This window comes from Tauraco erythrolophus, chromosome 1 (assembly GCF_009769465.1).
Source record: "Tauraco erythrolophus isolate bTauEry1 chromosome 1, bTauEry1.pri, whole genome shotgun sequence".
NCBI classification, from domain to species: domain Eukaryota; kingdom Metazoa; phylum Chordata; class Aves; order Musophagiformes; family Musophagidae; genus Tauraco; species Tauraco erythrolophus.
Genome location: NC_141465.1, coordinates 39,513,334 through 39,528,199, shown reverse-complemented (window position 1 = coordinate 39,528,199; position 14,866 = coordinate 39,513,334). Strand labels below are relative to the sequence as shown.

The window sequence follows — 14,866 nt, the reverse complement described above, 5'->3', positions numbered from 1 at the left end:
TAGATTTGGTGTTGAGCAACATGGTTTAGGGACCCTGACAGTGCAGGGTGAATGGTTGGACTTGATGATCTTGAAGGTCTCTTCCAACCAGACGATTCTATGATTCTCCCATAAATATCCAAACCACAACCTATACAGAGGCGCCCACCCCACTGATTCATTTTCTTCGCTTGTCTTTCAGGATTGATGTCCTGAAGCAGGTGACGGGCATAAACACACAAACTCTAAAATTGTTTTTTTCTATTATTTCAAACCCCATTGAAGAGAGAAACAAAAAAGAAAACCAATAACAGCCACCCTTACCCCCCAAAACAAGGCCCCTCACTGGAGGGATTAGCCTCCCTTAACGTGCACCCTTGTCCTCCCCTCTGTGCCTCCTCAGCTACACCAGGTCCACTGCCAGAGGGTCACAGGAAGAACTGGGATACCTAGCACAGGCACTGCCGCAGCTGCTGAGGGCGAGGATGGGGGTGAGGGCGAGGGCCAAGACCAAGACCAAGACCAAGACCAAGACCAAGACCAAGACCAAGACCAAGACCATGACCATGACCAAGGCCTACCCTCACGGCCAAGGCCTAACAGCCAGAGGGCCCCGTGCTACACAGGTGCAAAAAGGGTGGAGCAAGCGCCCTTGCTCGCTGAATGGTGCATTTAGCTGTCAATCAGAGCGCCTTCCCGCCCCCGCGCCTCCGCAGTCACGCTGATGCGCGCTGGGCGGGGCAAGGCCCCGATCCCTCGCATTCCGATTGGCCGAGCCAGCCGTCAACTCGCTCCGGCGAGACTCCACCTCCTCGCCTCTCCCCTCTGAATTTACGGTGCGGCGAGGAAAATGGTGCAGAGATCTCTCACGATGTGATTGGCCAAGTGGAAACGCCACTCAAGCTAAGGCTCCGCCCCCTCGGCTGTCCAGCATCTCAGCTGACCGCTCAGCCCCGTGACAGAGTGGGGGTGGGCTTCACTGGTGAATGGTCAGTTCCGTCTGTCACTCCTGCAGTGTCCCGCCCAGCCGCACGGAATTTCACCTGCAGATTGGCTGCTGCCGTTGTCCGTCAGCGCTCCCTAGTGGGCGGGGCTGTTGGGGTTCTCTGTCCGACGGTGCGGCCGGGTGTCTTCCCGGTGGTGTCTCACAGCGCGGCGGACATGGGGCTGCGCGGCTGGGCTCCCTGGGCCCTGGAGGCGGCGGTGCTGGTGGCATCGGCTTGTCTCGCCGGTGAGACGGCGGGGTCGAGCCAGCGTGGGGGAGCGCCGCTCTGGCCGAGTTCCGCGGAGGGCGGGGAGGGCTGCGTAGCCGCTGCGGAGGGACGTTGCGTAGGAAGGGTCGGCCGCGGGCCTCGGGAAGCGCGGCCGCAGCGGTGGGAAAGGCGCGCGGCGGGGAAGGGAAGGCGCGAGCGGTGGGGGAGGGGCGGGAGGGTGGCCCGGGGAGCGCGGGGCGGGCGCTGGGGCGCCGGGGGCGCCCCCGGCGGGAGAGCCTCGCCTGGCCCCTGCGGGTAGCCCCGGGGCTTCTCCCGCACGTGGGCAGCGCTCGGAGGTGTGCGTGTGTCAGCTGGCTTCGGGAGCGGGAGGTGGGAGCGTGGGGGCTGTCCTCTCGCCGCAGCTCCCTGCTGCCCCCCTTCTCCCCACCCGCCCCGGCTCCTCGAGAGGCTGCTCGAGGGCTTCTCCCTCCGCTTCTAGCAAAGGGCCGCGTGGAGCCTTTTGTAGATACGCAGCGTTCTATAACGCTACTTGGCACGAATCTTCGTGTTTTGCTGAGCTGCTGTTGTGATTGCTGGAGGATTCCGGCCATTCGCTGGGAGTCGGGGCTTGTGGCCTGCACTTGAGGCTCACAGGCCCCAGGAGCAGTTTTCACTCAGTGTGCCTCAGTTCCTCAGTCCGAGTTCACAAACGCTTCCGACAGCCGAAGTTCTGCCGAGGTACAGCTTCTGTAAGGTAGAAGTTTGATTAAGTTTTCCGTAGGTGGGTGAGTAACAGGATGCGGGATGAATTGCACCTCGGAACTTGCTCTCTAGGCATCACTGAACGTGTGGCCCGGTGGGGTATCATGGTCAAGCAATTAGAGCATATCTGAGGCAAAGAGGAAAAGGCTTGTGTTCCCAAGTTCAAATTCAGTTTTGCTCGTTGAGACCTAGAACGAATCTAGCAAGGCAAATTTGGCTAAAAAGGATGATGCTCTAGTTTTGTCCACCTAAGCAACTTTGTCCCAAGTAAGCCAACTTGTCCTAAATAATCTGCGTGACTTGTGGAAAATTAAAGCAACACCTGAAATCCTACAGACTGAGCAAAAGCGTTTGTAGCAATTTTGTAAATTCTTTCCTAAGCAAATTGGTCTGGAAGTGTTTCTCTTCTTCCAAAGACGGGTTGATACACTGTTAAAATTGATAGCAGGCCATCCAATGAACACATATCAATTTAAAACAAGAAGTGCTTGAGTCTGCTCTGTATACATGTGTTGGTTTGGTCTGTTTCCTTCCTTTTGCCACCCTTCCCTGACCTTCATCGAAGTACTTTGTTCCTTTAGTGTGTTTATCATAATATAGCTCAGATTTACTGTCAACATTTGTATGCATGATCATGATCCAGGCTTTAAAACAGCATCTTCAAGGTCAGATTGGTTAAATTAATGTTAGGGGAGATTATAACAGCATAACGCATCAGTTTACTATTGCATTATTTTTGTAAATAGCCTTTAGATTTGCAGATGCTCTGGAAAACTTTTATATAGCTACTTGGATTGGTAACTAATTTTCAATGATCATATGAGTAAATACTCCTAATTAAATTTTTTTTTTTTTTTAGAATGTTATCTTATTAATGTAATTTTGGAGTGTGTAGTCAGATTGATTATATAATTAGAACTTAAACTTAGATGGCCTGCAAATATTTGTTGTTCTCCTGCTTGATTTTCTCGAGTCTGATATCAGGTTAGTTTTCTGGTGGAATGGTACACAGATTGCTCATTAAAGGGATGCACCTGAAGTTTTGCATTGTGCGTGTTACTCCTTATATACACCAAATATATTTTAAAATTAATTTAAATAAGTGTTTGTGTATGCAGTATTGCAGTTATGCTTAAGTGACTTTAAAAATAGGAAGCTAACCAAAATAAGCCCATCTCTTGTTTCATGGAGTCCTCTCTGACTTTAGTACACAGTAAATTACTGTCATCGTGAACCAGATCAGAAATAATGCTTTTAGTCAATTTTGCCATTCAAGGTAATGGGGAAGAGAGGGAGGGGGGCATTGCCAATAAGTGAAAACCCAACGGGAGAAGTATTGCAGATTGTGGCTTCACACAATCAACTTGGGTCCCGAGGACCTTCCTCTTCAGAGGAAGGAAAACGTCTCACAATGTCACGTGGTTGAGAAGGCCTAGCAGAGACACCGGAGCTGTTCTGCAGAAGCCAGATTGTCCCTGACAGTGCTCTGTTTAAGCCAGCTCTGACTGTTGATCCTCCTGGCTCTGGGTTCAGTGGCTCAGGCTGCATGAAAAGAGGTGTTACGCCAAGCGATCCCGGGAGCACCCGGAGCTGTGTTGGTACATAGCTGCTTGCCAGCAAACAGAATTTTGGAGTCTGTCTGGCTTTACTGAGTTGGCTTTGCCAGGTCTGAACTGTAACACTGCTCACGACCTGCTAGTGAGCACGCAGAAGTGTACTGTGCTGTTCCTTGAATCATTGTCCTGCTTTTGTTAATGTGGATTTTTCTGTCCTTAGTCATCACTGTTTAGAAACTTTATTTTGTATCCCAGAGCATTAAAACGTTCGGTTCTCATTACTTGTGGTATGTAAATTGATGAGTATGAGAGTGAGGAATGAGGAATCCTATTAAGCTCTAATATGCTCTTTTTCTGTGATGTAAGAGAAAGATTGTAACAACTGTGACAGCTTTTTTTGTTTGTTTTTAGGTGTATGCGGTGATGAATTCAGCGTCTTACGGTCACCTCAGTCAGTTGTTTTTCGAGATGGAAGTTGGCCCATTCCTGGCGAGCGGATCCCAGATGTAGCTGCGTTAACCATGGGCTTTTCTGTTGAAGATGTATGTTTCAAGTCTTGATTTTTTGAAATGCCTCTGAAACGACAGACCAACTCACTTAACATGCAAATCTTCCTCTCATGTGCTGGAATATATAAAGTATCATCCTGTCTGTCTTGAGGAATGCGTGACTTGTCAGAGTGTGGTTTCCAAGCATAGAGCTGTATCAGTCATATGAGCAGCAAAAGGCTGTGCTAGCTGGCTAATTTGAATCATCAGCTACAGAAGGAAGCAAGCCTGTGGAGTCTTTGCTGTGTTGTTCTTCAGTCCATCTGAGACCCAGCTACATGCTGTATCCCCCGCCATCCATACTCATGTACTGAGAACCTGTGGAAACCACTGTCATTTCTCGCCTGTGAGCTGTAGCTGTAGGGCTCTTCTTTTGGGTACTCTGAAGATTGTGAGAAATGGCTTGGCTAGGCAGGCGTTTTGTCAGGTCAGCAAGCGTGTCTGCTGAGCATAGTTGATAAAAACAAATAAACTGAATAGCTAGGAAGTAATCGAAAGACTTGAAAACCTAATTCATGGTAGTGTTTTCCCAAATTAGGTTTTTGAGCATAGTCTTAGTGATGTTTAAAATGGGGCACATGAATAGGAGCCCTTGGATTGATTCCATCTTGTCTACTGAATTTTTTTCTGGACTTCAGCAGGGATGAGTGTCTGTTGAAGCAGTATGTGAAAGCTTAATAGCCAGGCATCTCCATCAGTGTCTGTGTGCGGCCAGATACTCAAAGCTACAAGCTGGGATATTCTTGCAATGCTGGTGAGGGAGGCCAGTTCCCATTTCTTCCATACTGCGGCTAGGCAAGAGGTCTGATAAGTCTGGTTTTAATGCAGGCCTGTTTAGCCTGTGTCTTGGAATTTATAAGTCTGGTTTTAATGCAGGCCTGTTTAGCCTGTGTCTTGGAATTTATCTGAAAATATTTTGCTGTCAATTAGCTATGCTTTTTTGTCATTAAACTAGTAACAGAAATTCTTATGAATAGTATTCCGAAGAACTCTATTTTGATTATTTTATCAGGAAAAACCAATACATCAGATGGTGTTGTGTGCATTGCATATAAAGATACCCAGCAAAACAGCAGGTTTTGACCCATTTTGAACACTTGACTTGTGGCATACTGGTCATCTGGAGGTACAACGTAATTATCACAGAAAAAATGTTTCAGTACTCACTCTGTGCCTTTGCCAAAGCTTGGAATTCATCTGCTATGATGGGTCCCTAGTATCCTTTAGGAATAGTTCTTTGTTAGTATTATTTCAAATCCTAGAAGCAGGCAGGGAAGGAAGTGTTTAAATTTAACTTTCAGTTTCATGGCTTAACTGAATAGAGACCAGCATTGTCCCTAAGGCAGAGATTACTGTGTAGGCAGCTTCCAACCCTGGCATGGAGAATACTGCAGGGCCCAAACACTCATTTTTGCAGTTTACATCAAGGCTGTAGTCTAGGAACATAAACTGGCAGTGCAGTAGGTGCACTGCAGAGAATTCAGAATTCTTCCTTCGTTACATTGGGAATTCTCAAAAGCAGTCATTCGGTATCCCTCCCTTGTTAAGGCAAGATAAAACTGAACTCCCTTTTTGTCTCTGATGATGCTTCAAAATGTTTTCTTCTGGTTCTTTGAGGTGATACAGATCATAACATCAGTGACATTTAATTCTAAAATCCAAATAAATTGGTTTCATAAAACTTGAAGAAGCAGTTACGACTTTTACACAAATGGAGAAATCCTTTTGAATTCATTCCAAATAGATGAATTTGTATTTTGTGCCTGAATAAACCAGCCAGGTAGCCTTGGCTGTGCTCTTACCGATACATAACTGTAGTAAGCTACTAAGGAATCTCTTTATATTTCTGTGCAAATTTGTAAGTTTTAGATTAGTAGGCTGTTGGTATGATTAACGCTGCCCCTTCTTTTTTTTTTTTCCTCTCCTTTTTCTTTCTGGTATTGAAAATATCAAGATGTTGGTGTTTTAATGTGCCTAAACCTGTTTCTGTGGTGTTTCATGAAAGGATTTATTTTTGGGTTTTGGTGGGTTTTTTTGTTTGTTTGTTTGTTTTTTTAATTTAACCTTCACTTATTAAATACAGATGATGATATTTTTAATTTAATTATGAGAAGTAACTCTTGATACATCCAATATATATAATGCTTTCTCAGTATAGGCTTTACTATGAAGTTACTGGTAGCCAGCAGTTTAAACTAACAGTTTCTTCATGGTGCTAAACTTGAGAGAGCATTATTCAAGATTAAAGCATTCTAGTGTTAACCTACTTCCCCGTGAAATTTCCAGTAGGCTATCCTGCACAGAGATGTTAAAAAGATGGCAAATTATTTTGCTGTGATGGTGGGGAGGGCTCCTCTCTTTCTCCCTGCGAAATACAAGTTTTTTACTGTTTTGTACTAGGACCTCTCCTGGCCTGGGCTTGCTGTGGGTGATCTGTTTCACAGGCCACGAGCTACTGTGCTGGTAACAGTGAAAGGAGTAGACAAGCTGACATTGCCTGTGAAAGGGATTTCTTACCCTATTGAGAACGTGAGTATCCGCGTTCGGAACTGTCACATGATTTCTGTGACTCTCTTGTGATCTAATGAGAAGTACGTGACTCTCTACTGCAGTCCTTGATGTTCACTTATTTCTTACTTCACTTGACGTTCACATACCCCCCTAGAATGATGAATCAGGCTGTATAAATAATCCAGTCAGACTTTTGTACAAGGTGAGAGGCCTTGAAGGTCACCCAGGGCCTCCTGTGTTGAGTTCAGTAACTTGTTTGACCAAAGCATGTTCTCCTTGAAAGACATCTAGTTTTAATGTTTGTATCAAGAGGCAGAGAATCTACTGCTTCCCATGTTAATGTATGGATTCATAGTCAGAATTATTAACTTATTTTGCTTCAGCTGAGTGTGTGTGATAGCATTTTATATGATGTTGATTCTTTGATGTACTGTATTGCCCTCTAAGCAGTCTTTCAAGTTTTTCTCAAGTATTTTCCTGTGAAATAGAGAACTTTGAGACACCAGAAAACAACAAGCAACATTACATTTACTTGTCAGTGTCTGTGTTTGCTGAGAGTCTTTTCTCACACATGTCACATCATAGAATCATTTAGGTTGGAAGAGACCTCTTGAAATAATCTAGTTCAACCCCCTGATCAAGCATGGTCAGCTAAAGCAGGCTGTCCAGAACTGTGTCCAGTCAGGTTTTGAATATGTCCACAGATAGAGACTCCACAACCTTTCTGGGCAACTTGTGCCAGTATTTGACCACCCTTACAGTAAAAACCTCTTTTCTTGTGTTCAGATAGAACTTCTTGTTTTTAAATTTATGCCAATTGTCTCTTCTGTTACACGATTTTGTCCACACACATGTCAACAGGAGCAAAATAACTTACAAACTGTTGGTAACTTTACAGTGTCTACTCACTTCTCCTTTATAAATACATTGTCTGCTTTAATCCATTGTGTTGCAGTATTGGACTTGTTCTTGGTGTTGAGCTGTTGTTTGTCCAGCATGAACCCACAGACTCTTTTCAAATAATTTGTTTGTCGGGTTATTTGTAGTTAGTTGATTCTGCTTCTGCCCATCTTGGGAAACTTTGTTTTGCACCAGTTTACCATGTGTTTTGTCTGTGTGCCACTGTTGTGCTCCTGTTAAAAGTTAATATCATTTTATTGTATCAGTCAAACTGGAATAATCAGTGACAATGTTGAATAGTGTTTTGTTTAATATTGACACCCTGTTGCACACCTTGTGATGAGGTGATGATTTCCCTATGAGATGACTTTTACAGCTATCAGGCAGTCTCTTGATCTATTTTAAAATATCAGCATTTAATTGGAGTGCTGTGTGGCTTTACATTGAGCTCAGGTCAAATTCAGCTTAACACAGATCTATTTTCACATCACCTTTCAAGCACAGCTCACTAGTTCAGGCATAGTTACATGTTGGCATTGCTGACATGGTATCTGAACCAAAACTGATTGAGGTTTGCCTGCACCTGACCCTGTAAGCATTGCTAGCTTGTGAAAACCTTAAATACACTTGAAGCCTTCAGTCATAGTGTGCATTTGTAACTTTAATAAATTTCTGATGTGTACGTAATGCATGTTTTCTTTATTTCCCATTAATAGGAAGAAATATTTCTAAGCTTTAATTGTTTCAGTTAAGTGCTGCCATGGTTTCAGATGAGCTGCTCCAAATGTATGCTGGCAAAGTACTGATTCTCCAATATTCAAGAATAGTTTCAAGTGATCATCACTGAGTCCATGGTCATAAGACTGCTGGGTACAAATTATCCTAGCTTACAGGCTTCGTAAAATTTATTAGAAGAAATATTTTTGTGCTCTTTGACTAGCGAATGGAAATGTGCCATTCTGCTGCTTTTTACCTGGAAGTGTGTGTTTAGAAAAACTTAACAGTTTTATTAGCTTGCCAGCAATGGCACTATACTGTGCTAGGGTTTCTTTTATTCTTAATAATTTTTTATATGTCTCTTTTCTTTGGTGTTTCAGCAGTTGGTCTTTCTGCTGGTATATTTTCATTAGGTGGTTTTCTGTGGTTCGTAACTTCCCATTTGCACTAAGATTGGTTTCCCCTTTTGCATTGCTTCTGTACTTGTTGGTCTTGCTTTACTGATGAACAAGGTTATACTCTTAGATTAAGTAAGCCTCTTAATTAATTACACAGTTGTGGCCCCTTGAAGTTCTTAAAAATACATTGTGTCTGCCATATATGCAAATAAATTGTCTGTTCATAGATACACTGCTAATGTTTTGTTTTGCACATTGGTTCCTATTATTTGTAGTTATCACTTTGGAAATATTCATACTCTTTGCTCAAAAAGAGGTTGTCCTGTTTTTCTAGACTTCTGTAGTTAAGCAAATTATCTCCTTTTGTATCATTAGGCCCTGTTTTACCCAAAAATCTAACTACTCTTTTGTCTTCCAGGCTGTTCCTTTCAGTCTTGACAGTGTTGCGAATGCCATTCATACTTTGTTCTCTGAGGAAACTCCTGTGGTCTTGCAGCTGGCCCCCAGTGAGGAAGTGAGTATTGCTTCACTTCTGATTCCGGATATTCTAAATAGTACACCTCTGTCCACTTGTGTGGCTGGAGCAAAACCAATTGATTATATGAAATGTTTTGCACTGGAGAGAGATTGCAAGTATGATTGATTATTAACGTGTGCAACTGGAAAAACTGAAAACTAACCTCTGTTCTTGAACAACGGCTGTTCCTGCAGAGGGTGTACATGGTGGGCAAGGCAAACTCCGTATTTGAAGATCTTTCTGTCACACTGCGCCAGCTGCGAAACCGTTTATTCCAGGAAAACTCCATTCTCAGCTCCCTTCCCCTCAACTCTCTCAGCAGAAATAATGAGGTAAAAAACTTTTATCGGTTGGAATTTTTACTATTTTTTTCTAGTATTCTTAGTTGGCTTGTGCTTTTGCTTTTGCTTTTTTTTTTTTCTTTTTCCCCCCTCTCTTGCTCTGCCTAGGAGAGCCCACACTAATTTTTTCTAACTGAATTCTACGAAGTAGGTTTTAAGTTCTTTTTTAAAAAACTTTATTGAAAGAGTGATTTCCTTCTAGCATGTTGGGATACTGTAACAGACAAAACCTGTTAGAAAATACTGAGACTTGCAACAAAATGAGCCTTCCTTAACTTTGATTTCATCAAAGGACATACCTGTCTCTTTCTTTCTGCCTCTTCCCCCAGGTTGACCTGCTTTTTCTGTCAGAACTACAAGTCCTACATGATATTGCAAGCCTGGTAAGATTTTTTGGAAACACTTTCTGTATCTTATGTCACAAACTTCAGAGATCTCATTTAAAGGTAGAAGTTGCGACCTAGTCAGTTTTGCAAGAGCCAGCTTCAGTGGAGAGGATAGTAGTACACATGTTTGTAGTTAGTTGTTTTTTTCTCCAAATTTTAAGGCAATTATAGAACAAGGATTCTGATGTGAATAAGTATAATGTTTCTCTTTAGTAGAGCTTTATATTACACATATATAACCTCATGTTAGGAATAGATGCTGCATGATGATCATCTGCCTTCTTCTGTAGAATAAGAAAAGAAACAATTGCGGACATCTTCTAGTTAAGTTGGCAAGAAGTTCTACTTCCTAATCAGTATGGAATATGACTCTGAAAAGTGAGGCTGGACTAGTCTCAGCAAACTGATTTTGTGAAATGTGTTTTTAAAGTAACCTGCGTATGAATTAATTTCTTTCTGCCCTCAATGGTGTGCCAAAGCTGTCTCGACACAAGCACTTAGCCAAGGATCACTCTCCAGACCTGTATTCTCTGGAACTGGCTGGTTTGGAAGAGGTTGGAAAACGATATGGGGAAGACTCCCAGCAGTTCAAGGATGCTTCTCAAATTCTTGTGGACTCTTTGCAAAAGGTATGCTTTCTACCTAATGAAGAAAACTTGCAAGAATACTAAGGAAATAATTTTTTGTGTTAATTACAAGGCAGTTAGTTTATTGAATGTCTTCTACTTTGAATCATCAGTTCACTAGTGATGGTTTGACTGACTCTTGTTTTTTGTTTTTCAGTTTTTAAAATGCAATTGTTCAGTTATAAAATCGAAAGGTACAATTTATCATTCTAGAAAGTGTTGACATGATTCTATGATGTGTTAGATATTTTGCGTAAAGGGGTAGGAAAATATTGAAACCATATATCAACATGACTTGATATGTTTGTTTTTCCTAAATAAATATCTTGCCTTTAAAACACCAGTATGTTTCACAAAAAGTGACTCTCAGAAATGTGGAAATATCTTTATCCCAGGGAACAGTGGTTAGTTTCCTCTTGCCCACAAAGCTGTATAAATCTAATTTTCCAAGCCTCTAAAATAACCTCCTTTCATCTATTAATATGGTCAAGAAAGTAATTCTTTAGCAGGTCTTATGTGATCATTAGATAAAATCTCTGTTAAGACCAGTTACTTTTGAGAGTTGCAAAAGCATGATGGAAAAATATAAAAGCATGAATTTTCTAAGCCAAATAAGTGTTTTCTCTAAACATTACTCTTCGGCCTCTTTGCAGTTAAGCAAATATTTTAAAATACTAGACATATTAGTCTTTGGGCCAAGTCAACATATTCAAGTTCATAATTTCCCAGTGAAAGGCTGAGACCCTAAGTATTTTCTAGAAACTGACAGACATACAATTGGGAAGCGATATGGTGATGGGCTTTTTGTGAAAGGGATGAAAGAACGAGTTTCAGACCAGAAAGCAGTCTAAGCTACAGCCTGATGAACAGTGGCTGAGAAGTGTTAGAGAGATGTTGTAAACCAGGTGAAAGCTGGCACTTTCTAAGTGGAATTCCAAAATAGTGTAAATTTTTACAACTTTCCATAAGCTGCTTATTCCTGAAGCTGACATCTTATGTTTAGTACCTCTTGCTAGCAGAACTCTCCTGAATTCCTGGCTACAATGTGAGTTTCAAATTACATTGTTCTTGTTTTTCCAGTTTGCAGATGAGATGTTTAATCTGTATAGCGGGAATGCAGTAGTAGAAGTGGTGGCTGTAAAGGCATTTAACTCTCCTCTCACAAGGAAGACTCGCTCCATTCTCCAGTCGTCAGAGGTAGTAGATGCAAATTTTTCCATATATTGTTTATTAAGTGATCCAAAAATGGCATCACTTCTTCACTTGAGCCTAACTTTTTTTTTAAAAGACTAGAACACTAACTATGATTTAGGCATGGGTGTGAAGAAGTCAGCTTACCTGTCTTGATCTTCACTTAATCATATAGTCATTTAGGTTGAAGAGGGCCTCTGGAGGTCATCTAGTCCAACCTACTGGAAGTCCCAGAGCCTCTCTGGACAGCTTGTTTCAAAGTCTTAACCACTTTCATGGGGAAAATTTTTTCCTTTTCTTGTCAGAATTTGCATTTCTGCTGTTTTCTCCCCAGTTCAGTAGGGCATGCAAGTCTTGCCTCGTGGGTGGGGAAATTATTTTTTTTTTTTTCCTTTCCAAGTCAAGGTTTTTTTTCCTTCCTTTCCAAGTCAAGTTTTCCTTGACTTGCTGCCTACACTCCACATGCAGCCCAGGATGCAGTTGCCCTTCATCGCTGCAGGGGCACACTGCTGACTCCTGTTTACCTTGTCCACCAGGACCTCCAGATCCCTCTGCAGAGCTGCTGCCCAGCTGGTCAGTCCCCAGCCCGTGCCATCTCATGGGGTTATTCTGTCCCAGGTGCAGAGCTTTACCTTCGTCCTCATTGAATTTCATGAGGCTTCTGTTATCCCATTCCTTTGGATTCCACTGATGTTAGCCATGTAATCACTTTTGCGTTTCGTGCCCTAACATCAGAATTGTCTAGACAAAATATTGTCTGGGCATCTCTTCTGTTCACATTGCTCAGATTTTTCGATATAGTCGGAATGTGTTTTGTATGCAAGGTAACTTTAAAGTAATACACTTACTTTCTTTATTACAGAGTGAAACAGAAACTTCATATAACCTTGCCTATCAATATAACTACAACTACTCTGTAGTCTTCAACATCATTCTGTGGATGATGATAGGTCTTGCTTTAGCTGTGATAGTTATCTCCTACAACCTCTGGAACATGGATCCTGGGTATGACAGCATTATTTATAGGATGACAAATCAGAAGATAAGAATGGATTGAACTACACTGTGTTTCAGTGCAAAGAAATGATGAAGAGTAAGGTCTCCTTTAAACTGTGTGGAAAACAAATATTCTGACATGGGTAATTGTGGAATTTTTTTTAAAGGTGTATTTATTTCTAAGTTTGTGTTTTTTTCCCCTCTCAAGCCTATTTTAATTGTTAGTAGTAGCACCAGATGGGATTTAGAAATTTAAATCTACTTGTTTAAAAAAAAAAACCACAATGAACAATCCCCAAACTAATTGTTATTAAAGTAACATCATTCCATTTTTTTTTCATGTTACATGAGTTTTTGAAATGCCCTGTACTGCCTGTGACTGTGTGCAAAAGAGAAAAATTGAAATTATGATAGTAACATGTTGTTTGAAACTTTTACACTGGAAGATTACAAATTATAGCTAAATTGTTGTGTTGTATATTATGAACCAGTTGTAAATGTTTGATGTAAATATTTATAATGGCTATATGTAACTTCAGAGAAGATAGTAATTATTCTTTAGTTAAATACCAAATATAGAAATATTTCTACAAGACTATGATTCTAGTGGCACAAATGGCATTTTGATCTCATGTTGATGGCTCAAATGTAAGCTGTAGACAGAAGGATCCTTTACCTAGAATTTAATGATTTGGAGGTAAATAACAGTTGCGTGGCTAGTCTGTACAGTGGAGAGTCTACAAATGTTGAAGTAGCACCAGTCTGATCATGGTGTAACGTCACAGTTGAAAGTTTCTATTATGATTCTCCATATTTGTTCCATTTGTGTTGATGTTATTATAAAAACACTAAATCAATTCTTTTTGATGGTAAGAGTGGACCAACACTTGATTTAAATGTACCTGGATTATAGTCCTGCTTCAACCATTCAATAAAACGAAGAACAGTTGTTCTTGAGTGCATTTATTCTTTGGGGCTTCATAGGTGTTGCAACATCTATTTAGTGTTAGCTCAGCTGAACAGAGCAGGTGCCGGCAGCCTCCGGTAAGTGACAGTGGGCCCAAGTCTGTAACAGTTCAGTTTAACTGTCTTTCAAAAGGAAAGGTTGGAAGATTGTATGGATTAATTTTCCTAAACCGAATAGCGAGTGTAGTCAAAACAAGCAGTTAATCTCAGGCTTGAAATTTTTTTTTTTTTTTTAAGATCTACCTGCCTCCTAGAAACTCATTTGCTCTTGTGGTGAAAGGAATTCTTCCAGACTACAGCAATGTGCATGGAAACCACTTTTTTCATCTTCTTGTCCTCTAATGTACTTAACTTTCCCTATTGTTAGGAGAGATTTGTTCCACTTCCAGAAAAGATCTACTCATTGCATTAATTTGTCTCATTTATTGGGAATGTCAGATTTGGAGGGGTTAAAGTTGCTCATGTCTTGGAGACCCTGGACGATGCTGCTTGGTGTTGAATAGAGTAGCATGCTGCGGCTTTGCCCAAGTCCAGGAAATCCAATTTAGTATATGTTACAATCATTTGAAATTACTTTTAATGGCATTTAAAGTTAATCTGGGTGATTAAGATCAATAGGTAGAAAGGAAGAGTTGTACTGCGACTTCCTCTGACAAGAGCGTGTAGTCATTGAACATTCTGTAACACACTTGCAGCGTTTTGGTGGGAATCAAATCCATCTGATGGAGCTTTGCAACTTTATTATGAAAACAACTCAAATACAGCTGTGTCATCCCGTTTGATAGGCATGAGCCCTAATGTGTTAAGTAAACTATTACATGATAGTCTATATGTTGTTTTAAATTTCTTTGACTGTTTTGAGATCACTTAACATGGAAGACAATACCCCAGAACTTCAGCAGGAAGCATGACCTAGGGTAAGAAAGGGAGTAGTACATTAACAGTAGAATCTTTCCAACTAAGCCATACCTTAAAAAAAAAATCAACCTATGTGCCAGGAGGAAGAAGGACCTCTGTCAGGTTACTGTCAGATTGCAGGAAAAGTTTGTAGTGAAAGGTTAACAAACACAAAGGTGAATGCACTGGGAATATTTAGAATCTTGCATTGCTTTCATCTGTCTTGGATGTGAAGCAGTTGAAAAAGAGTAAGTCCCCTCTGTGAGATTCTGCTTGTCCTAAACAATACTAAGATACTTACAATGTTGAAGTACTCTTTAAAAAAACAATGCCACAACAGGTTCCCTGATATTTCAAATTACTCTGAAATTTCTAATTATCA

The 14,866-nt window shown here is 41.3% G+C and overlaps 1 protein-coding gene across 1 annotated transcript; it reads left to right on the top strand.

Moving 5' to 3' along the window:
- The first annotated feature begins 1,140 nt into the window (after positions 1-1,140).
- Positions 1,141-13,651, top strand: ATP6AP2 (ATPase H+ transporting accessory protein 2). Its single transcript, XM_086618609.1, has 9 exons — positions 1,141-1,210; positions 3,902-4,032; positions 6,439-6,567; positions 8,983-9,078; positions 9,276-9,413; positions 9,752-9,805; positions 10,288-10,437; positions 11,515-11,631; positions 12,488-13,651. The coding sequence occupies exons 1-9, from the start codon at positions 1,141-1,143 to the stop codon at positions 12,680-12,682; spliced, it is 1,080 nt and encodes a 359-aa protein (XP_086474735.1). The 3' UTR covers positions 12,683-13,651.
- Positions 13,652-14,866: the final 1,215 nt, after the last annotated feature.